Here is a 25,314-nt window from a genome sequence, read left to right on the forward strand (position 1 = left end):
TTCATTATTACTTTGGAGCCTTATTCACTCGATATCACTTTGATTGGATGGTTTCTCTCAAATCTCCAAAACAGCATAAGACTTAACTATAACATTAGTTTACCGAACTATTTATTACTTTTATTCTGGAAAAGCTACTATTTTCATCTCAACAGAACTTGAAGACTCAAATCAAAATGTATTGTGGAGCTTATGTGAGTAGAATGATTTGTTTTCTGAAATATTTCAAAACTTTTGATTCCTCTTGAGTTCTCATCACATACATTGGGATCCATTTCCCTCTACTGATAGAAATTAATTTCAGGTGAAGTAATTTATTTGTGATTTGGGTCTAATCCTGGTGTTACTTACAGTATATATATCAAGTGTCTGAAATGAAGATTAAAATATAAAGAATTATCACTTCCTGTCTCAGAATTTTAGACCTTTCAAGAAAAAACAATTCAAGCCTCCTTGTGAGGCTCTGTTTGTGGGTTTTCTATGCTTGTACTTAGCTACTACACAAGAAACTAAACTACATACTATCACCTAATTTTATTAAAAATAAACATGTGAATTTCTCAGAAGATACCTATTCCTGGTACTATTTTGAGGGGCTTATAACTTCACAAGACCATCTGAAACTGCATAAAGTAACTGAATAGATTTAACATTTATAAACATCTGTTTTTGTTCATAGTGTGAAAAATATTTTAAAGCAAAGAAATGCTATCTCTACAAGGGCCATAACTCATATATCAGTTATTGTTTCCCATCAAAAAATGTAGCAATATACTAAATGGTTTCATTAGCGCTCTTTAAGAAAAGTTCATAGTGCAATTTTAAATCTCCATTGTGGAAGCAACTAGAGTTTCATGACAACAAAATATGAAATTGCTCTCTGTACCTGACATACTGATAATTATGTTCACTAAGGGCTTTCTTTTAATTATTATTAATAAGAATAATTATTCATTCTCTCAAATTTTTTTTCATGTACATTCCCAACAAACTTACAAATCAATATAGAATTTTCTAAAGGAGAAATTTTTTTCCTTACTTATTTTAATTGAAAGTATAATTGACTAATTACTCCAATCCTGTCAGTAAAGTATTTCTTCTGATAAAATTCTACTGAATATATTTGTTTTTCTAAAGTAATAGTTATTGAATGGGCATTATTAATGTGTTTGGTTTTCTGCAATTTGGGATCTCGCATCCTTTACTAGACCAGCTAAGAATTTAAAAGGGATTTTCTTCTTTGTTTCTTTTTTTATTCTCTTTAAATTAGAGTGATGCTGTAATCTATTTCTAATAATTAAATGAATACAGCAAGACCAAATCTACCTGACGAAGGTAGTAGATTAGTTTCTGCCGGAGATTTCAAGAAATTCGGTTTCTTTTCTCCTACTGATTTATTGATACCAATTGTATTTAAATAATTGACACTGTATTTGCATATAGTATGTTGTCTGATATTAACAGTAGTACATTATAAAATAACTTACAGGAGAAATTCTTTTGCTTTTCAGTCACTACAATTGGCAATTATGATATTGTAATAATAATAATGCAATATTTTGATAGTATTATAAAGAAATTCTAATACATTAGATGGTAATTCTTAATACTCCAAAATAGACAATGTTAATACCATCTCTTTATTTCCTCTTCTTCTAAACATAGAAAGGCACACCGATATGGCCTTTGTTTTTTCCATAATCACAGAAGTAAGAAAGCAGAGAAGCAACTGTAGACAATGGGGTGCATATCTATAACCTGATTACAGGCTTTCTCTGATGGATTCACAGGTTGAGTAAATTTTTTATTCTTTATTCCCATTTCCATGTGTTGTGGAGTAGAAAGGGAGAGAAATTAGGGTTATTTTATTAACTAGATTACTGGATCCTAACCAGTGGAGATTACCCTGTTGAGGCACCCAGACAGAATGGGGACATGTAATGCAGAGCCCATGTAAACATTCTCCCCTGGGTGCCTGCTGGTTCTTCAAGATAAAGTCAGTCTTGGAGCAGTGGCAGTTTTCTCAGAAGACACTCAGCAATAAAATAGCAGAAAAATCACTCTAGCAAATCTCAAACAAGAAAATAGGGCTTACACAGGACTGAGTGGTGAGGCTATCACATTAATTTCTTGTCTACTCTCCTGAAACACAACTTTAAATTGAGAAGAAGTCTTAAAAACACACTTTAGACTTAAATATATTTTTTAAGGAATCCTCAAACATTGATATACCATTAATTCAGAAGCATAAGAAACATGAAAAAAAAGAATTGGAAGCACTACTTTCAGAATGTACTTGGTTCTTTAAGATTACCTCTGTTATATTTTATGCCACCCATATTAGTAATTACGTATTTTAACTATGAATAACTGGATAGGATGGAGTCCCCCCAAGATCAAGAATGAGATGTACAAACTGTTAACAGCAGCAGTCTTGCCAGATTCAGCAATGCAGGGCATCATCATTATCAGAGATTACACAGAGAAAATGGCTCCCCACAGTATCACAGGTAAAACTACAAGAAATTAGACAAGATGAAATCTGTGACCCCTGAAATACACATTCAGGGGGAGATGGGAGGCTTTGGAGAAAGAATTTTCTATATTTAGAAGTATCCCTTCCACTATTGCAAAATTTATTTTTCAAATTAAACGTAACACATACAATAAACACAAAGCAAATCAAAATACTCATGAAATTTTTATTTAATAAAGTTGCACACAAAAGATATCTTTGCCAAAGTATAGCTGGCTCATAGCACATAGCTATGTAATAAAGCAAGCACTTTATTTCAGTAGACATTCCCTATGGAAAACATTCAGACTAAGGAGTCTGACTTTGATTGTTTGTTATCAGCAGAATGACTTACTGAACAAATATTATTAGAAGGTTGTTCATACTTTACATTGCTTTTTCCATCACAAGACTGAATTGCCTGAACTTAACACAACATAATTTGATAAAAGCAGCCTCAGCTTTTACTGATACTTTTGTTGAATGCTTATGGCTTTGGTCAGAAAAAGCTGTAACTTCCTTGCTCTTGCACAGAAGGAAGTTAAATTGCGAATATTATTTTTTAGAATTATTATAAATTTTTCAGTCTCTTTCCAATTTATTTTGTTGTTTTGATTCATTCAACCAACACCACACAAACCTGTCTGCATTCCATCCACACAGTTGACTGTGGAATCAGTTCCTTACAGGCGAGTTACATGAACACGTGTGAACAGAGAGATATGTAGAAAGTGCTCACCTGCGCCGCCTCTGTGGAAACAGATCTGTGTTTTTGTNTGAGGAAGACAGCAGAAAGAGGATTAAAATCCTTAAAGTCAGAAATAACTGAATCACCTATGGAGATTTGTTTGCCTTACCTTTAGGTGCTTGGACACTTTGTGAGAAAAAAGCAAAATACTGTTGCTATTCTTCCTTATAAACAATAGATATCCTCTTCATCAGGATGCTCCAGGAGAAAGCCAGTATGAAAAACATTTCTCCATGCTCACATACATCATTTTGTCTAAACTAACCCACAAAAAGGCCAAATTGCCCTCAGAAATAACGTTCTTCAGATGCCCTTTGAAGGCGCTCTCTTTCCAATGCAGAAAGCCCTGCCATGCTGAATACTGTGTTCACAATGGGTGCTCCACCAAAGTGGTCCACATGTCATGAGAGATGCCAGAATCCAGATACCAAAATATAAAGTCTTTTAGAATGTGCAATCCCTCACATCCTTTCAATGACTATACCAGACATCAACCCCTGATCTCTTCAGAAAATCTGATTGTATTTGTGTGTATTTGTCCATCTATTTGTTTCTTACCAGTGACTTGGAAGTTTACAGTGAATTTGTATCATATTTGGCAGAGGAATACAATCTCTTCTGAAGAAACACATTGTTATTAGCTGCAGTGTTCACAGAGGAACTTGTATCACAACACATTGAACACACCTGATTTTGAATTTCAAAACAATACACCATACTAATGTCCACAAAATCCACAATCTTGCACCCAACTTGAGGAACTGAATCTGACATTGTTTGGCAAGCAAAACACCTGTGTATGCACTTGTGAGGATGGATATTTGTGAGTGCCGACAACCTGAAGGAAAAGTTTAGATTTCTGTATCCCATCCACTGTACTAATGAATATATCTAAACATATGCAAATCTGGGAAGAGCCACAAAAAATTCATGGGTTTTCTCAAGGTTCACTATGAAGGTAGTGGGAACATGTAGCATATCAGTAATGAGAATATTTGAAGAATATCTGAGTAAGAGAGGAGTTACAGGACTACTCGTTTAACCATCATCTTGTCTAAAACAAAGCTTTACTGACTGACCAAGTTCTGTACATTTACACCAATTGAGGACCTAGACCATATTTCTTCTTTGCTTCTTATGCTTTTTATATCTGTATTTCCTTAAGGCAATATTTATTATTAAAAAATTTATTAAAATTTTTTATTAAAAATCCCCCTCCCCTCTTTTTACAAATTACTACATTTGCCATGAGACGAATAATGAGCTGTCTGCACTGACTTTGATCTTCTCCCAGATGCTTAGAAGTTCAACTCTGCAGTTTCACTGTATGCCAACACCCTTTGGAAAGGTGTAGATACATTCAGATACAGATGAAATAGTGAACAGTTTTTTCACTATGGGATCTGTCCTAGATTATTATAAATAAAACTCATTTAGGGAAGGAATATTTTTAACGTGAGTGATTTATGACTGGCAAAAATAAACTGGCTTGCTGTAGCTTCCATATAGACATTACAGTTAGGCTCACTTAATATCATAGAATCATTTAGGTTGAAAAGACCTCCAAGATCATCAACTCCAACCATAAACGTAGCACTGCCAAGTCCACCACTAAACTATGCCTCTAAGTGCCCCATCTACATGTAAAAACCATAATTATTTAAATATTTAAATATCCATAAACAACAACTTTATTTTATGTGCAAATATCAGTCTGTCACTTCTAATAGTCAAATCTCTTAGGCTCCTTGCTCATTATACCTTTGCTAATTTCCATTTTTAGGAAATGAAAATGTATAAATAAATTGCACATGAAGTTCATAGTGGTTCTGAAAATTCTTTCCAGCATGATAACTCAAATAATCACAGTATGTACACTGGACAACAGTGATCACCAGATATAAATTTCACCAACATAGATTTCAGGTTTTGTGCCTCATCCTGGAAAAAAGTTTAGAATTCTTCAAAATATATGTCTGGAATTAGTATACACCCTATGGGACTGACACACAGAGAATAATGCAAGTACCTTTATCACTCAATCCCTTATCACTGAGACAAATGGGTGTTTCATAATGTTTACTTATTTTAAAAATGTTATTGGAGAAATTTCTGTTAATTTTTTGCATTGAAAAAAATCATAGAATTATCAGTTTGAAAGAGGGGTTTTAGGTCATCTAGCCCATCCTCCTTGTCAAAACAGGGGCCACACTAAATTCAGACAGAGTAGATTAGAGATTTGCCCAATTCAGTTTCTACAACCTCTCAGGATGGAGGCTCCACAATCTCTTCAGGCAACTTCTTCTACTGCTTGGTTATCCTCACAGTAAAAAATGACTTCTTCATATCCAGCCAGAATATTCTTTGGTTTGTTTTATGACTGTTGCCTTTCATTCTTCATGCACCGCAGTAAGGCGGATGGCTCTATGTTCTTGATGGTCTTCCCATAGACAATGCAAAGCAGCTGTTGGGTCCCTCCAAAGTTGACTCTTCTCCAGGCTAAGTCAAATTTCCTGAGCTTCTCTTCACAGGGCAAGTGCCCCTTCCTTTTGACCATCTTGGAGACCCGCTACTATCCATTAACAAGCTCTCCTTACTTTTCGCAGCAAGATGCAAAACAGTTTTACTTATTAAGGGCATGACCTAAAAGCTCCCTGAAATCAATAAAAAGACCTCCACCAATGCTGTCCATGAGATGTGGATAAAGTTCTAGTATTAATAATGTTAAGTGATCCAAAAATGTCTTTGGTCTTCTCAACTCACAAAAATATTCCTGTTACTTCTGAATCACAATTTTGTCTTACTTGTGTGGGTGGGTTGGAGAACATTGTATTTAGAGAAATGATATTCAGTGTGAATGCCCTCAAGGCTTCTGACATCACCAAGACAACCACGATACAACTTTCACTGCTGTAGATTTAGCTTTGCCATGAAGTGTAATTCCTGCTCATTCTGGTAGTGACCATCTTAAGGCATGTGGAAGAAAAGTCACAAGATCATACTATTAGCATTTATTGGTTACAAATTACATAACTTGTTCATTAATTACTAATCAAACCACTACATGCTAGCTATACCTGTTGCTTCTCATGCTAATTAGTCTGCATGTGCAGTTCTTACCTACCTTTGAGTCTGGGGTCTATTTTGAGTAGGTGGTCAATGAACTGGTGGTCATGAACAATGAGTTGGTGGTCATGAACTCCCCCGAAGGAATTACCCTTCCCCCAGTCACTGCTCAGTTACTTCTCAGTTCTTCTTAGTTATTCTCAGTTGTTTTTCCTTAAAACAAAAGATTAGCCAGGCATGCAAGATTCACAATGCTTAATTATAGCTTGTCCAGCTATAGCTACTGATTAACAGCTAAAAAAATTTGAGAGTTTTGTTCAAATCTTGAGGCACTCAGACCTTAAAATTTCTGACCATGCACTCTTTTCCTCAGTTAGCCACAGACAATTTGTTACCCTCACAAGGCAAAGATAATTTAAAGTTATGACTGTTAGTTTTCAAAAGAATTATATATGCAGTGCTATAAATGTTAAACACCTCAATTAAAGTCTGCTTTCTCCTTCAGCAGACACAAGGAACGATTTTTCCCGCTCCGAATTTTAATCCTATTATGGATGCCCAGTTGCTAGGAGGAGCCCTACAGGGAATTAGTAAGTATTCTGATCTATTTCCTTTTTTTCTAGAAAGCTCTCATAAAACAACAAGCATGAGGCAAAATAAAAACACATTAAACAAATTAAAAGTGTCACTACCTATCTGTTGATTCTTCAAGGAATCACAATAAGACACACTGATGATGTCCAAATAAATCACATATCTCCATTTACAGGAACTAAGAGATGATCAAGATTAATCTAAAGTCTATACCAACACTTAGAGTAATGAACTCCTCCTTGAGAAAACAAGAAAAAGAAAACAGAATCTGTGATATGTCACTACAGTGAAGGCTGAGAAACAAAAGGCTTTTAGTTGTAACTTCATCAATTAACTGCTACCAAGGTCTGCTAACTATTAATCAGTCATCAAGAAATAAAAATAAATGGAGTAGAAAGTTTAAAGAATTTATTATCTTTGACACAGGAGCAATCTTTGCTTTCAATGTATGTACAAAAAAACTTTTGTTCATCAAAGCATTGTTCTCTGTTCAGTTTTTTGTTCTCCTGTAGAACATTGTTGCTATTGCTAAGAGTCAGAATATTGATCTATTTTTTTACTATCTGAAACATTTTCCTCACATGAAAATTTTTTTCTGTATCAGAACTTTTATATGCCTTGGGCTTTTCACAAGGTTGTACAGCACCAAATCTTGCATTCTGTTTTCAGTTTCTTTAATGTAAATGTGAGGACTCAGACTTAATGTTAAATGAATCACAATGAGCATTAAAGATCAAGGGGTAGCTGAAGTATCTTTATGACTAAGTTGGCTACAGATGAAAAGTTTCAAACATTTTGCTAAACTTCAAAAAATACTTTTAATGCAATGTTGCTAACATGAAAAGGCAGAGATGATATTCTTTATTTAATACTGTAAATACAAGCACATTAACCTTACTTTCAGTGCACTTGTGACAAACGTGGGTAGAGACCTTTCCCTAATCTTCGTTCGCGAAGCCCAGCCATGAACCGTACTTTCAATCTACCTATCAGAGTACATGGAACAAAGTTCTAATTTCAAGGACAAGTGGCAAAAGAAACAGTTCAGTTTCAGAGAAGTTAAAGTCATCATATCCTTTACAGGCACTGACACCCTGACCCCGAATCTTGTACACGACATTCATTCTTACGAGGAGGTTCAGTCATATACAATGTCCCACTGATACCAGCGTGATTACAGAAATGAATAGAGTTATTTATATTTATAAATATTTCCTGGATCTGGATCCTTCTTATTTTTACTTTAGAGACCACGTAAGCCATACAGATTCCTGGTGATAATTATTTTCTGAAAAGAAAAATAAATCCTTATGCACAGTTTCAGTAATACTTCTATTTTATGAGTTTGATGGAAATGAATCAGCCCAATGTTAAACTGGAGTCTTGCTAAAAACCTGGTGTAATTGTGGCTAGATGAACCAGCAGAAAGAGAACTAAACCTGCGGCGTAAAGAGCAAACACACAACTGTTCCTCTGCCAACTTTAAAAAAAAAAGTATTCAATGCCCGGTTGCAATTGTGTCAGAATGGAACCTGACAGTTATAGATTATATGATAATAGCTGCCTTACAAAGGTGCAATAAGTACAGAATGTGTATCTGTAACATATGTATATATGCCCATACAACAATGACTGCTAGAAACTTGAGACATTATCCTACTCCATTCAGATGCTAACTGAACCCCATGCTTCCCAGTCCAACTCATCTAATCATCACAAAGTCAATTGATTTACACTTGGGGATATATTTATGCTGGAATATCACTAAAATGCTCAGCCATCTGAAATTACCAAAAGTCAACCTCTGGGATGCAAAAAAAGTTTTATAATTCTAAAATAATTCTGAATAAATGAAAGCCTCTATCTGTTTTATGGATGCTTTCAAATCCACTGAGCTTGAGAGAGGTGATGATGCAACTGGTAATAACAGACTACTTCACCTTTTTATGGTATTACACCAGCAAGTGCAAGACACATAAGCAGGGTAAATATAACTAATATTGGTAAATACAAGTGGGATATTAGTCTATTGACCTAATTTTTTGAGAAATTAGTATAATCTTCTTGAATAAAACACAAAAAATCACAGATGTAAGTAAATAACAACACATTGTTAATTTAGAGTCTGTGTCATGTTTCCTTTACAGGTTGTGAAAAAGATGTGTTGATTGATATCCTAACTCAGCGTTGCAACTCTCAGCGGCTTATGATTGCCGAGGCATACAGGGACATGTATGGCAGGGTACGACACAGCCACTTTGTGCTTTCATTTACTTCTTTCTCTCTTGCCTCCAGTGCAGCTGGTCAGCTCTTCTCTCAGGTCAGTCACTGGAACCAAAAGCCTGTCAGACAGTTGGCTGGCACCGACAGGTCAGCATACAACTTCGCTTGTTGACTATCAGTACCTCTGACAGTATCAGATTGACATTTACCGCACAGTAGAAGCACGTCTGCCACACAGAGTTAGAAAAGGACATGATAATAAAATAGTATTGTAACCAAAGAAAAACGTCATATGAACAGTTATAGGCTTTTTTATCTTACATACTGATTAATGTTCTCATCTCAAGCATTGACATTCTAAGGCCTCATTTCATGTAAATCCATCCATACACTAAGCACAGTACTCATCTCACCTCCTTAATGTTAAATTTATGAATCTTTGAAAGGTGTTTAAAAAATTTTAAGACATAAAAAGTTAGCCTTTTTTTCAAATGTAGTTTATCTTTACTGTATATAACAATATAATTTTTGTTATATGAATTCTTAAACATACACAGAGATAGATATCCTCACTCTATTTCCAGATCTACTATTGATAACCAAATAACTTCAGGAAAGTTGCAATGCCTGCATTTTCCTTAGTTACACCAGCTATACAAGGGCAAAAATATAGCAACACCTTTTCCAAAATTCATGTGAAATCTACTGATGAAAAGTTCTGTATGAAAATAAATACTGTTGGATTAAATTGACTAGACATGCTCTTCCCCTAAGAGAAGCCAGGCAAACACAACAAAATCCAGTTTTCTTCTTTCCCTGAAGCCTGTAAAACTAACAGCTCACTGCAAAATTCCTTTAAGGTCAGTGTCTGCTTGCCATTGAATCGATCAGCGTGAATGAGAACAATGAGTTTGCACAGATGCTACCACACAGCCATCAGCCTTAATTAGAGTTAATCAGAAATGGTTCATTCAAAAACTCCATATGATGTGGCACTGTTACACCACCAGTTTGTTAACCAGTAGAACAGTCTATTTTTTCCTTTAGGTAGCCAACAAGTTTTCCACAGACAACCTTTGTGCCAACTGTATATCAAAATACCTCAAAACCATTGATCCCTAAAAATGTTGAAACTCTCACTCTCCTAGAACTGGGAGCAAAAGAGCTGGATTTAATCAGTGTAGTGGGTTGATTTTGTGTTGTTACTCATCTCTAGGAGATCAATGACTTTATTTGGATTGTTAGCAAAAATCAAACACATAATATTTGAGATACTTTAGATGTAGCCTTGAATGGATGAGTGTTTTTTGAACAGACATTAAAAGAACAATAATTGAATCACAGTTACCCACCTTCCAAAGACTGCAACAGTGATAGAAATCAGTGCACCTAAATGATTAAAACTGTTTTTCTACTATGAGGTATTTATTAGGTTACCATTACACATGCAAACCACACACCTTGAACTGCCGATAATTTAGCACACCAGTGATAGCACTTCCCTGGCTGTGATCTGTCCTAATGGTTATATTGCATTAAGCAAATGTGCTATTTGGCAGTCCCAGTTTATGAGTGGTAAACACTGCAGGGCACAGAAGACATGCAGTGAGGCAATAGCAGTTTTAGCCTTCTCAGTTCATTTTAAAGTAAAACTGTTGGTCCAATCCTCTTCCCTCTTAATTTCACTTCAGTCTGCTCAATATGGTAGCCACTATGCCCATTCATTAGACAATATCTTAGAAGGAGAGAAATATAAGAAGAGGAAAGAAAGACCTGAACTAGCTGCATGATTCAGACATACAGAGAAGCTTTAAGATTCCTTCCTACAATTAGCCTTCAAAGATTTTGTACAGCAAAGATGATTAGGAAATTAAAATAATGACAATTTAGAGTTGTCTTTTCTTATTTTTTAATACTTCACTTCCCTTAGCTCTGATTGCAGGAGTAATTTTTAAATAGTATCCATTTGTATTATTAATCCATTTTCCCACAGGCATGTTGTCAGAAGTGAAATGTCTTAATGAATTAATTTCTACTCCAGGTGTGATTTAGGGGTTGTCAAATTCATCTAATGTGCATTCACTGAAGACTGCGTATGTTTCTTCAGCATAAATTTAATTTTTAATGTGTATTTGTCCTCCTTCATTGCTACTTTAGCTATTAATTTTATTCAGAAATATATCAGTTATACTCAGAAATGTATAAAAAGCAAAGTACAGGCCTGAAAAATGTGCAGCTCTGAAAATGTAATAGTTTATATCATGGGAACTGTTTCAATTCAGGCTTAGATCAGAACATACCTGACAGCTGTCTAGTGCTGCACATAAAATATTAAAAAAAAAAAAAAAAACATGCACAAGTATCCTTTAACAGAATCCCCAATAGTAAGCTAACAAGCTTTTGGCATTTGCAGTGTTTTGAAGGATGCTACCGGGAATGGGGAGAGTGAGGAGGAAACTCTGATCCATTACTCAGCTACTTTGCATGAAAGAACTGAGTCACATGAGGGGGAAGAGGGAGGTTCCTTATTATTAATCCAGTATCTGTCAAAAGTAGTGAATTTATTTTAAATATAAAATATTCAAAAGTACATAACCTTCCAGCAACTCAAAGCAGGTATTTTTATGTACTAGGAGCAATACAGATGATTTTTTAATTTATTCACATGGTGAGTGACACTGAAAAAAGCACAAGAAATCACCTGGATTCTATGTGATTCGATTTCCAAAGGTGCTTACCTCCCACAGATTTGCACAGGGAATATGCCAAGGAAAGCTGCAGATGTTCTGCCATGATATTCAGTGTTCTAAAACTTTAAGTAGTAGTTGCACTTACAATCATGCATTTTCTTCTGTATTCTAATGAACCAGAAATCAACAAACCATTGTGGTCTACTAGCTTATGCATCTTTTCTTATCTTACCCATACTAGCAGAATAAGCTGGTACTATTTAAAAGAACATTTTTTTCCTAATCTTAGCCAGAATTCATCTTTGACAGTCCATCTTTATTCATTTACAGAGAAAATCACTAATAATTTTTTAATCTGTCTTAATAAAGTACAACTATTGAAATAATCCTGTCTATGCACTTTCTTTTTCTTTTCAAGGATCTGATAACAGACCTAAAAGAGAATCTCTCTCATCACTTCAAAGAAGTTATGGTTGGCTTGATGTATCCACCTGCCTCCTACGATGCCCACGAGCTCTGGCATGCCTTGAAGGTAGTTGTCAAATTCAGAATTGCTTAGAGTTGCAGTCACTAATTAGAGTACTGAACATATGTTAAATTATTTTTTTTGACATTTAATTGGTTGATAAACTGCTGGAAGTTAGTATACTGGAGTAGTATACTACCACATAGTATACTAGGTCATCAGAAATACAGTGCTATATGAAGTTTATTCATCGGTATGCTAAAACCAGCAGAAAAAATATCCTTGTAATGTAACAAATATAACCCATTTAACACCCATGGTAAACTCAAGATATTAAGAAATATTATACAGGGAAATGTAAGGCCCTGTTCCTGCAAGCTATTACGTATGCTAGAAATCAAATTTATTTGCACACCCAGTGCCATACACTAAGAATCCACCTCTGGAAAGACCAATATTCCTTTAGCAGAACATGTCTTTGCATAAACATTTACAAATTACCCTGTGACAATGCAATGATCACTCCACTCAAACTGAACTGATTGCCTATTTCGAAAAAAAAAATTCATTTTCTTCACAGGATCTGAGACTGTGCTCCTTACACAACTGAAGCTTTGAAACAAAAATATTTTTTCACATATCATGTATATAATATGTATATTATATGTATATTATAATATGTATATTATAAAAGTGAAATCCATTCCCACAGGGCACTGTGGAGGCCAAAAGCACAAGTACTTCAATAATCTCTTTGAAAACAGGTTCACTGTTGGCTATTGAAAATAATCCTTCTCAGAAAATTCCTGAATAGTCCATTCCTGAAAGATAGGAACGTATATCAGAGTTCAACACTGTTTTTTTTCTTTCCATGAATATTTGCTACTGTCCACTGTAACAAATAAGTCACAAGTTATATGACTTTGTGCAAGATGATCTATCTTGACAATTTTGAGATTCCCCTCAAAAAAAAATATTAACACTTCTTCAGACACTTAAATAAATGCACCTTGTAGAGCTACTGATATGTTTTTATTACAGTTGCCATTAAAAGAATTGTGAAATATCTTTGTTAACAACAGAATCATGTCCTTTATTAACATTATTGACAAGATTGCCAAACTTTATTTTTTTCTAAATGTGGCTCAAAGATGAACTTTCTTATAGTATTCTATCTTGGTCTGGATTTATATAGCCAAAGTAAAAAAACAGGTCATGTATCTACAGGTTCAGGCTCAACGTCATGTTTTCCCATTATCCCAAACGCAGAATACTCACCAACACTATACATGTGCATATCAAAAGCAGCATACACATTGCATCTTACGTCAACTCAAGTTTATAAAATTAATTCAAATCCTGTGTCAAAATAACAGTGATTTGCAGCACTGAATGCATGGCCATGATGCTTTCCTTAGATACTAAGTTCTATGGTAGAAATTTACAGACCGTAGCATTCCTAAATAAATTAAAAAAAAAAAAAGAAAAAAGGAAGAAAGAAAGAAAGAAGGGTACAATAAAAGACAAACATAATAGCTGTGCTCATGTCTACTTCAGATTGCCTTAATATTTGCTGGGGACGTTTGCTCAATCTTTGCACCTGATTTCTTTCAGCAAATCCTAAATTCTTACTAAAGTTCTAAAATCATTCCCATTATGTTTCCGTCAACACTAGTCTTGCTTCATTCCTCACTCGCTATGTACATGCTGAAATTCAGATTAAGTAAAAATATATTTTAAATACAGGGGTTTACTATTAAAATGCACTCTGCACTGCTCCAGCAGAGACTGCTATTCTTTTGCTGCTTCTGATAAGCACAGCACTGCTTTCCTTTAAAAACTGTGGTTTCTACATCTTTTTGTATTTACTTCTTTCCACACAGGGAGTAGACACAGAAGAAAAATGCCTAATTGACATATTAGCCTCAAGATCAAACATGGAGATCTTCCAGATGAAAGAAGCCTACCTAATGCGTAATGTTTTCTAACAAGTGCACTGTAGCAATTGTACTATGTGTGCTCTGGACGTATTAGCACACACAAAGGAAGAGAACTACAAAAATGACTACTCAATACTGACTGGTTCCCTTCCCCATCTCCTCCCCGACTATATTCCAAAGGCTGAAACAACGTGGGTGGGTGGACAGGCAAGTGGGGACAGCAGCTGAGTGCCCCCAGCAGGGCCAGGCAAAGTGCCAGCCCCATGGCCAGGTCCATGGAGAACCTGCCCAGGTTACAGTGGAATAAACACCATAGAGAATGGACAAGTATTTGAATCCTATTTATTTATCCTTTGTTTGATAATCTTCATTTGTACTATGCAGAGCATAATCATTTGTGATTTTGATTACATGTTTTTGGTTTAACCTAGAATATAATACTGATCTTCAACAAGATATCAATTCCGAGACTTCAGGGCACTTCAGAGATACGCTCATGAACCTTGCTCAGGTACTGTAAAAGCAAGTAGTAAGATTTACATTTCTAAAAAATTCATAATGTCTTTTGATACTATTTGAGAAGTCTTAAATTTTAAGGTGACTGTGGTTAAAGCTAGTTTAATAGGGCTACACTTCCAAAAAAGGGGGGGGGTGGGAATCAGATGAGGGAGAGACTAATCTTCTCAGACTTTGGCTATCAGATGGAGGCAAAGGTTAAAAGGTTATTTTATAAAGCCCCCTGATTATTCAACTGCTGATCCTCTGCTCCATCTGTCTCTTCTCAAAAGGAGTCTAGTTGGATGTACAAATGAGATTGTTATTTTTAAAGCTCTCTTTTCTCCATTATTAGAATATATAATTCAGTTGAAACATTATGTAAAAATGGAGATATATCCACATTTGACTAAGAAATAAAGTATTAAAGAGATCTCTGCTTTAAATATGATGTTCTTTGTGCTACTGCATATGCTAAATCACAGCATGTTTGCACCAACTGTCACTATGACACACTAACTTCTGCAGTTTTACCAGTTTGTAGTTTTATACAAAGTGGTCATCCTTGCCAGATCATAAGCTCCCATTCTCATTGTAGTCACTGTGCTCATTATCTTAAAAATCTTTTGTAATCCAGAGTAACAACTAATGACAAAGGTACCACAAGGAAATAACAGCATACATAAGGTATATCTGTATATAAATATATATGTGTCTGGGGAAAAAGTTCCTACTGAGATATGAAAGAGCAGCAGGTTTCACTGAGGTACAAAGAGCAGATGTGTCAAAAGTAGAAGCTATAAACAGGAAATATTTTTTTCTCTTTTTTTTTCCCTAATAATGAAAATTCTTACTTGCTTAAAAATTAAAAGCTAGAGGTTAAGCAACCTCACTTCTCATCTTTATTAAAACCATATTTTAACCACCAAACAAGCTAAATTTAAAATAATCTAAGATTATACATTATTAGTCCTTATTTTCTTAAACCCCAGGCATTGATAAAGAGGTCTAAAATCAGCAACCTCTTAGCTAATAAGATCTGCTATTTTTCTCAAGACAAGGAAAAGCTGCAGGAAACTTCAACTTTACTCCTTTATACTGTCTACTTTTGAAGATTGTTAGTCAAATCACCCATGTTTGGATATGATCTTATATTTAAACTCAGTGATAGTTTATTAAAATAGGTCCTTTCTAGTTCCTTTACCGTGCAATTTACAGAAGATTATTCTATAGCAACATTCTGATGCATCCTTTAATGCTTTTTTTCAGAAGCCCTTTGTTTAATTTCTGTTAAATCTTGGGACTGATGACACACATATCTGACTACAGTTGGAAGTAAATGTGCTCCACATATGGAGAACAAACTATTCAATTACTATTGTGTTGTATTTACAGTTTTCAAGTCCAGCCTGAAGCAGATTAGAAGTTATAGTTTATAGTCCTTCTTAAAGAAAGTAATAGAATTACAAATTCAGGCTGACTAATATTCTAGTCTGAGATGAACAAAATATGATAATTTTCTACAATTTAAAACATAATTATACAAACGTTACTGGGGAAAGTGGGCATTTGTCTCATGCAGAGTATTATTTATGTTATTGTTCACTTGTCTTTGTTTCCTGTGTTTTCTTGTGTATGCAACTTTATGCAGTCATTCCATCATAATTTACTTCAAGTAATTTATCTTATTGCTAGGAATTTCACTGTGTGAAATTCTTACTGTTTAATTAAAATATAAATTAACATTTTTAACAAGAAAGAGCTACAAATCAGTCATTCTACAAGCTGACAGCCAATACATAATTTTAATTCTCATTTTCACATATAAGGTAAAATACTGTAAATTTTAAACTAAACTGTTTCAAACACATATTAAGGCAGTGATTACATGAGCTTGAGATTGTTAAGAGTTCTGCAACCAAGGTTGATTTCTATCCTTACAAGATGGCTATGGTCAAAAAAGCAATTCCAAGAGTTGTGTGCTCTTCTCTTTTTCTAACAGCTATACAATTCAGTTCATAGTGTGTTTATTAAAGAATTTAGCTCGATTTGTGTAACTGAAAAGCTATTAAATATATGGGAAAATTAGAAGTATTCTTCAGTGTTTTGTGTATAAAACTTGTTGAACGATTTCTTAGTCTTGGTTCTTAATTTTAGACAATGATTGAGCAAGCAAAATTTCCATTATTTGATGGGCTTGCTCCTATGATTTGCGCAGGGAGAAAAAAAATTGAGAAAAGATTCTTCTGGTATTATGTATATTGATAAGAACTAATCAGTGAATGGCAAATGTTACTCTTACCCTTATTTTCCCCTCAGAGTTACATATTACAGTAAGCAATATAATATCCATACTTCTGAAAATGGTGGTGGGATGGTGGTGGTGGGTTAAAAGCTTATTTAAAATGGGACTAAGAATGGGATAGGTTTATCCAATTCCCCCATTTTTCATTCTCACGTGACGGTCATTCCAGAGTTCCTCTTATTAAAGAAAATTAAGACATAATGTGATAACTTGAGGCTATTTTCTACATTTGCAAATTCAACCATGGAATATACTTTTCCAATCTAAAAGCCCATATATGCAAGTTAGCTTCATATAGAGATAACTTTATATTCCTACAGTGCTTTAGGCTTTAATTTTTGAAGAAATTTTTTTTTTTTTTCCCAGGGAACAAGGATGGAAGGATATGCAGACCCTTCTATGGCTGCTCAGGATGCAATGGTAAATATGCTCAGATGTGAACTTCTCAAATATTAAAAAAAGAAAAAATAGAAACTTTGAAAAGTGATTTAGGACTGACAAAATATTTTGCATGTTTTTTCCTTTTTCTGGTATACTAGATTCTATGGGAAGCATGTCAGCAGAAAACAGGCGAACACAAAAACATGCTGCAAATGATTCTCTGCAACAGAAGCCACCAGCAGTTGTGGATGGGTAATCCAGCAGTTCAGCTGTTTAGGCAGAGTGGAAAGGAAAAATCTGACTTGCTAATAAAGCCATGCTTTGCATACCAAGACACTCAGTGTGCAGCAGGGCATTAGCCTGAAACCTAAGTGTGAACTGTTGGAGCTCAGACTCCCACTGATGTTAATGGGATTTTGGAAGTAATGCAAAACTGAACTTTGCCTGATGACTCCTGACAGCTGTAGACAGAACAGACAGGCACCAGGATGCCTAATAACAGAGGGAAGAATGCATGACCAAAGAAAGGCAAATGCTACGGCTGCACATAATTTACACATGACACAACAGGATGAGGTGATTTTCCTTAATGATTTTCTTCATTTTCCCTAAGTAACTTTTGCAAGGGAAAACACCTCAGGAGAGGCGGATGGAGTATTTTTAACAAATATTTGTATGTGAAAACCCATTGCTGTGTTGAAGCTTTTCCCTGGAAGTTTCAAAGAAGTTTTTCATGGGAGCACTTCAGTGTGTAAATCCACTCTCCCATAACAAAAATACACACAGAAACACAAGGGCAATTTTTATTCAAAATAGAGAATCAGACATAATTGCAGATTGCAAGAAATTCATGTGAGCTCATCCAGATCTTCCACTATAGAAAAGAAACCTATAATATCTGTTTGGTGACAAGTATGAGTTTTTGCTCTGCAGTGGAAAAACTGTCTGGTGACAAGTTTATCACTGTGCAGCCAACTGTATTTCTTATGTCAACTGCTAACAGTAGCTTATAGTTACTTTGCTATCATGGATCAACAAATTCATTCAGCTGGTGTTGATAGGATTAAAATAATGTAACACACCTGCTTTATGTTCTGCTCTCTTCCTGAGATTTGAGGGCTCTGCCTGTACTGTAGTCCTCCACAAGTTTTGTAGTAAGCAGTGAGCTGAAAATTTTCCTCCTTCCCTAAAGGAGAAAGCATGCTCTGTATATTTGTATGAATGGATACACACACTATGTAGAGAGTGTCCAGGTCTGGATACTGACATGTTACACATGTCATGCAAGCCAGGGCTTCCTGTCACAATCCGTGAATCTCTGGCCAGTTTTAGCCAAGCTGAGCAAGGAACTTGCCTTAATGACCTGACAGTCTTACGTTTCATAAACAGATGTTGCTAGATGGAGAATTTATTAAAGCTTCCAGTGAAACAGAGGCTGTGCCATGCATTCATTTCAGACTGTAGACTGAAGAACCCAGGCAGAGAATCTCCTGGAAGCCAGGTTTCAGGCTACTCATTTAGATTGCCTTACCTGGGGAACATAAACATAATGAAACACTGTGAATACTAAGGCAAAAAAATGAACTCAATAGTTATAGTACCAGGGGGGAGCAATGAACTAAAAAAAAAAAGCAAATTGATCATTATTAATGAACTAAAATAAAACAAGGTGGTTTTTTTTCCCCCTCCAAGTTTTCCAAGAGTTCCAAAATATCTCTGGGCAAGACATAGTAGATGCCATTAACGAATGTTACGATGGATACTTTCAAGAATTACTGGTTGCAATAGGTAATGTAATAATATTATTTTCACTAGCACTAATCTCTTAGTAAATATCTAGTACGTTATCTCTTGTGCATCAAGAATATTATTTTCTGATATTTTTATTCACTTTAATCTCCTACATTGTGCAATTAAATTCTCAGACATAATTACAGAAGAATATTTTAACTACTTTCCCATGTCTGTGTAAATCCAAAAATGTATCCACGCAGCACAGGCTCCTCACTGACCAGAACTAGTATTTGTTCTTTATTTTGTAACAAACTTTGTGTGATCAATGATAACTGCATTTCCAACTGATGTTAAAAATATTAAATAATTGGCAATGTTTTCAGGACTTTGGTGGATGTAAACACGTTTCAAGCTTTATGTGCCTTTGTTCTTCATTGACAGAATAAGAATAATATTTCAATAAAGAAGTCATTTGAGTGTATTCACTGATATTTAATAACCTCTTTGATGCAACAGCAATGTGGACCCACCCAAAATACGTACCATATTTTTAAAATCTCAAATACAGTTATGTTAGTGAATATTGGCAGCTTAATTTTAAGCTGAGTCATGAAAAGCCAGCTTTATATTTCAAGGAGCCCAAAGCCAAAAGAAATTATTTTATAATAATTTCCTGTTTATCTCTTGCAACTCTTCTCTCCTAGTCCTCTGCATTCGTGACAAGCCTTCCTACTTTGCTTACAGGCTTTATAATGCAATTCATGTAAGTAGTCATTTTTGACACGTCTTAAAAATCAGATTCCCTTTTTTATTTGTTTGTTTGATCATTCTTAAACAAGTACTTAAAAATCACTCTGTTCAATCTTTGCATGTTTTAAAACTGTTGGTACCTATATAAATTTCAAAGCAGTAGTGCCTAAGCTACAGTTAGCATTTGGCAGTAAAGGGTTAAATATTTAGATACCTTAAAACAGTATCTGTCTGGTAACTTTGTCAATTTTTTTTTTAATTGAAAACATTTGTTTTCTATGGACGGTATCTCCCCCTGCTGTGCAGAACTCAACGTGCACTTTTCCTATGACGCAATTTTTTGTCTGTGGAGATTTAATAAGTATTGGTAAAAATTAAATAATAAATTAGTGTTACATAAAGACAAATGGTTATATTTTCTTGTGGGACTCCATGCAGGTTCTGTTATTTTTTGAGTAAGTGCTAATATACTAAAATAAATGAGTGCCAAGGAGAAATGTGGGTAAATGCAAAGAAACACAAATTCCTCTTACTAGGGAGGAATGTCACTGAAGACATTTTCTTTTGTTTTTCATTCATTAATGAAAATAATGATGCATTATGTTTTATAAAAACAAAAGTATAATCTTATAAGGCTAATCTTTTAAGTATAATCTTTAGAAGATTGTCATAAGAGTAAGCCATGAGTAAGGATCACCTTAGAGCAGAAATGACACAGGTAGGAATTCCAAGCCAGGACCATCGAACAAAACTTCTGACCAACACTCCAAAAGTGCCCCAGTAACCTCTGCCAGATATTGCCACTACTGCTGTCCAATGTTTCAGCTAAAACAACAACTGTGGCAGCAAAGAACCAAGAAAAATCTCGGGGTCTGAAGGAAAGAGGCAATATTTTGTCTGACTTGTCAAAAGGGGATTCTGGTACATGACACGAAAAAGGTTTGCCAAAACTACCAGGAAATATCAACGATCAGGAGAAGTGATATTTGTCAATGTTCTGTATCAAGACTGCTTTTCAAGTTAAAACCTCCTTTCCAATTTTAAGAAATATCACATAAATAGCTTTCTTCTATATTATATTCAGACAACATATGTGATACAGAAATAAGTTTTTAATTATTAAGAATAAACCTCTACATTTTGTTTTAATTAATATTTTACTATATTTTCTCAGTGTTTTAAAGAACACAGAAAATTCTCAAAAGAAATGCAAGAATTTAAAATAGTGTCTGGTTTTGCAGCCAAGCTATATCCATATTAGGTCAAAAGCATTTTATACATCAGTTTATAATACAATATAATAAAACCCACCCACGATTCAAATGCTTGAAAACATAGTCCATAATGGTTTAATGGTTTATAAGAAAGATTTTAATCTAGCCAATCAAATGTATCAGATTTTCTACATGCAACTTTTTAACACAGTTCATCACTTGTTTTTGGAGAATAAGATTTCAGTATCAATGATTAGCTGATAAAACTACAATTTAGCTTTAAAGAATCTAAATTGGTCATCAGTTGTCCCAGCCCTAAATCTGTTTTGACTACTTTTATTGTCACTAGATGTCCCCATTCTCCACAGAATTACAATATGAAAATTTATTTAGAAACAGAATAAACACGTCTGAACACACATTATATGAATTCTAAACCAATGGTTAGAAGTCTCACTGAATTCGCATGTGGCAGCAGTTCTTGTGAAACACATTATTGGCTTCAGTATAATTTGAATGGACTCCACAATGACAGTCAAAACGGCTACACATAAACTGAATTCCTGAGACTACTGACAAAAGATCACCAGATTTTCGTTGTTAAAAGTTTTGGTGCATGGATAAAACACTGGCATGTGGGCACTCCTTCTTATTCAGTAAGATAAATTCTATCATTTGAGCACATGAAAACTCTATAGGATAAAATCCTTGAATGTTTAGACTCCTTTAAAGTCTAGGATACCTTTATGGATATATCTTATATATCCTATATACCTTCCTACACTATATAGATATATCTTATATTTATCTACTAAACATTATTATGAACATATACAGATAAGCAAACACATATTGTCCAATTGTCAAGTTTCCTCTCATCTTCTCTTTTCATTTTAGGACTTTGGGTTTCACAATAAAACAGTTATTAGAATTCTCATCGCCAGGAGTGAGATTGACTTGATAAATATACGGCAGCGATACAAAGAAAGATATGGGAAATCACTCTTCCATGACATTAAAGTAAGTTTCTGCAAACTTTTGCATATATTCAGCACTGGCATCACACAGACTGTGCAAAGCCCTACCAGAAAAATACAGAGGGTTAATCTCCATTTAACCACTTGGTTAAAAAAAAAAACCCACACAAAAACAAATAAAAAAAGAAATGTATAAAAACAACAGAGAATTTTCAGTGCCTTGGTTTGGCTTCAGTAAAAGAGCAGTGAATTCTCAACTCACTCCCTCTCTGTGATTTTGTCCCTCCCCAATGCAAGAGGAGTATATAAACATGGCAGGACAGTGTGTGCTGAGGAGTAGTTTGCATGAATGGTTTCGACACTAATTGAAAACATCTTACTTCATGCTGTTCTGCAAGGTTAGGCTGATACCGCTTTTGTGCAAAACTGAAATAAATATCTGGTTTTATCCTTATGCTTAGACAGCGCTTTCACAAAAACTATTCCTCTTGTACTTTTGCTCTGTATCTTAAAACAAAAATTTGAAACTGTTTAATTGTACCAAAAAAATTACTCTTGCTAAGACACTTTACTTTTTTTATATCACTATAATCCAATCGCAAGATGCACAGCAACTTTAAGAAACTGCTCAAGATTTTTTGGTATTGAACTTAAGAAGTAATAAACAGATTTGATCCAGCATTGTTTCTAGGTGCCTGAGCAACTAAAGACCAAGGTATGTGAAATTAAAAAAAATCTCAGCCTGTAATCCTTATGAAAAGAGTGTAATATCTTAAAAAACTGTATAGCAGTCTAGTCCTTGTCATACACCAAGAGAAGAAAAATTCGGAAAAGGTATAGTCACTGAAATGTTGATTTTTTTTTTTCTTGCAGCATTTTGCATCAGGCCATTATGAGAGTGCTTTACTTGCTATCTGCGCTGGTGATGCAGAAGATTATTAAGTAAGAAGACGAACTTTGAAGAGTGCAAATCTATTTTAAATAGAAATTGAAGCTATACACAATGCAGTAACTGTAAGAGATCCCTACCTTACATAATAGATCAGTAAAATCAGTACTACACATCTGCTAACATTAAATCTTTCTTGAGGGAAGAAAAAGATATTGGCAGGAAGCTGGTTTTATTCCTAGTTCTAATTAATATTTCTGGTTTTACAATTAATGTAAATTAATGAAGCAAGTGGTAAAATTACTCCATGTAAGCATATGTTTATCATTTCGTGTCACAACACTCCAAATATTTGTCAACAGGCTCTGGAAGAACCTACTCACTTCCACACTGGAGTAAGAAAAAAATATTTTGCTTTCTTTAATTTTATCAGCAGGATTTCTTCCTTTAGGTAAATTTTTTCTGCTCTTTCCTACTTCTTATACCTCATATTTTATGCTTTTGAACATTATTGTTTTAGTTACTATCAAATTAAGCATCTGCCCCATCTGTTATCAGTGACTCACCAGAATCCTTTAGTACTCTCTTTCATTTGGCCCACATACTTCATGGCATTTCCCTTATTCTGTTCGAAACAAAAGAAAAAATTAGAATCAAGTACCCAAACCATTCTTGATTCAGTGCCACGCACTGGAAAACCCTGGAAAGTGAAACATTACTTAGCTTTGAGAAGTTCCATGGAATTAAACTCTGAATTCCATCTGTACCTATTTCATTTTAATCATTAATTAAATATTGACCTTCAGAGCATGGAGGTATATCCAGGATGCCCTGAGTGGTTTAATTCAAGAGCAAACTACTAATCGATGACACTGCACCTCCAAATGAGGCTGAAGGATGTGGCGCTCCCTGGAATACCTGCAAACACAGGCTGACAACACCTGGTGACAGCAGGTCACATCGCAAGAAATAAAGACAGCAGAGCTCAGCCTCGAGTCCCCGTTCTACAAGAGAACGTGGCGCTGCTTTTTAAACACCCCGAGTCTATGGAGGGCAGCCTATCCATGCGACTTCCCAGCCTGTGTGCACGTACCTGCTGTCAGCATCTTACGGACATAGAAATGAGAGAAAGTGTGGTAATATTCACTGAAATATCTGCCCTTAGTTTTTGGCCTGCAGCCACAAGGTGTCCGACCGGGAAGAGCCGTTCTCCATGTTTTTACACGGGCACTTCTGCAGGTGCAGCTCAGTGAGACTGAATAAAGCACTGCTACAGAAACCTACAAATATCTGGTTGCTTTGCTGCCACTTGCGCCTGTCCTTCCCTCAGCCGGTGGAATTAACACTATTTGCAGCGTTATCTGGCTTCTTTGAAAATACTGACTTCATGTTACAACTCTATTGATTTATAATAAACTTAAAATTTCATTCGAGTCCCTCTTCAGTTTAACTAATTTCAAAACATTTCGAGCGCATAGTTCAATTGTTAAGCCTGAACTTTGGGAGGAACGGCTTTGGGAGCAAAAAGAAACTAAGGGGAAAAAAAAAAGGAAAATGAGCTGAGCACCGTCCCAACTTCTAAGCACCAACACAACCCTAGAGAGAAGCTCTGTTCTGATTTTGCAGCTGTAGCTAGAGGCAGCTCGCTACAGCCGTACATCGGCGCTGTGGAGTAACTTCGTTTTACCCCTGCACACCCGCAGATCGGAACGAGGACACATCCCTGGACCACAAGCGCCCCGGGCTCCCGAACATCCCGGCCGGCACGCGGGGCGGGAACTCCGCGCAGAGCCCGTCACAAGATGGCGGTGGCGGCGCTAGGACCCTGCGCGCTTTGTAACGCAACTGCCCGCGCGCCAAGCACGGGGCGGGCCCCATAACCCTCCGCCCCACCCCCCGTGTCGTTACCTGCTTTTACTGGACAGAAGCGACGTCAATCTCAGGCCTCCGCCTATCGCCAACGCGCCTCTCCTCGCCCCGCCCTCTGCGGGCGGGTGTCGCTCCTTCGGGAGTTGCCGGCTGGAAGCGGCGCTGGAGGCGCCGTGTTCGGGGGCTTTCGGGCTGCTCGGCCGCGGCCGCAGCCCCTCGGTGCCGCCGAGCTGGAAGCGGCGGGGCAGCGGGACGAGTCAGACCCAGAGCAGCAGCAGGAGCGGCGGCCGCCCGGCTCCTCACCGCCGCCGATGGAGGCGAGCCTGACGTGCGCCGTGTGCCTGTCGCTGCTGGAGGAGCCGGTGACGCTGCCGCTGTGCTCGCACAACTTCTGCCGGGGCTGCGTGCTGGAGTGCCTGGCCTCGGCCGAGGCCGCCCGCCTGCGGCAGCTGCAGCGG

At 36.0% G+C, this 25,314-nt stretch overlaps 1 protein-coding gene and 1 long non-coding RNA gene across 3 annotated transcripts; one reads left to right on the top strand and one right to left on the bottom strand.

Annotated features, from left to right (window-relative positions):
- Positions 1 to 32: 32 nt before the first annotated feature.
- On the top strand, positions 33 to 23,543 carry ANXA10 (annexin A10). Of its 2 annotated transcripts, XM_017816530.1 has the most exons (12): positions 33 to 194; positions 6,835 to 6,919; positions 9,071 to 9,165; positions 12,255 to 12,368; positions 14,186 to 14,276; positions 14,674 to 14,753; positions 17,409 to 17,462; positions 17,582 to 17,675; positions 19,116 to 19,211; positions 19,862 to 19,920; positions 22,019 to 22,141; positions 22,972 to 23,543. In XM_017816530.1, the coding sequence occupies exons 1-12, from the start codon at positions 177 to 179 to the stop codon at positions 23,038 to 23,040; spliced, it is 978 nt and encodes a 325-aa protein (XP_017672019.1). In that variant the 5' UTR covers positions 33 to 176; the 3' UTR covers positions 23,041 to 23,543. The 2 variants fall into 2 exon arrangements, with proteins under 2 accessions (XP_017672019.1, XP_017672018.1); XM_017816529.1 differs by lacking the exon at positions 33 to 194 and having other exon boundaries at positions 6,790 to 6,919.
- LOC108498164 lies at positions 17,710 to 24,818 on the bottom strand. The gene is made up of 3 exons (XR_001875094.1): positions 24,675 to 24,818; positions 23,554 to 23,612; positions 17,710 to 18,954 (listed from the first exon to the last, which is right to left on the bottom strand). It is a non-coding gene; the product is annotated as an uncharacterized LOC108498164 (long non-coding RNA).
- Positions 24,819 to 25,314: the final 496 nt, after the last annotated feature.

This window comes from Lepidothrix coronata, unplaced genomic scaffold (assembly GCF_001604755.1).
Source record: "Lepidothrix coronata isolate B3197 unplaced genomic scaffold, Lepidothrix_coronata-1.0 Scaffold56, whole genome shotgun sequence".
Lineage (NCBI taxonomy): Eukaryota > Metazoa > Chordata > Aves > Passeriformes > Pipridae > Lepidothrix > Lepidothrix coronata.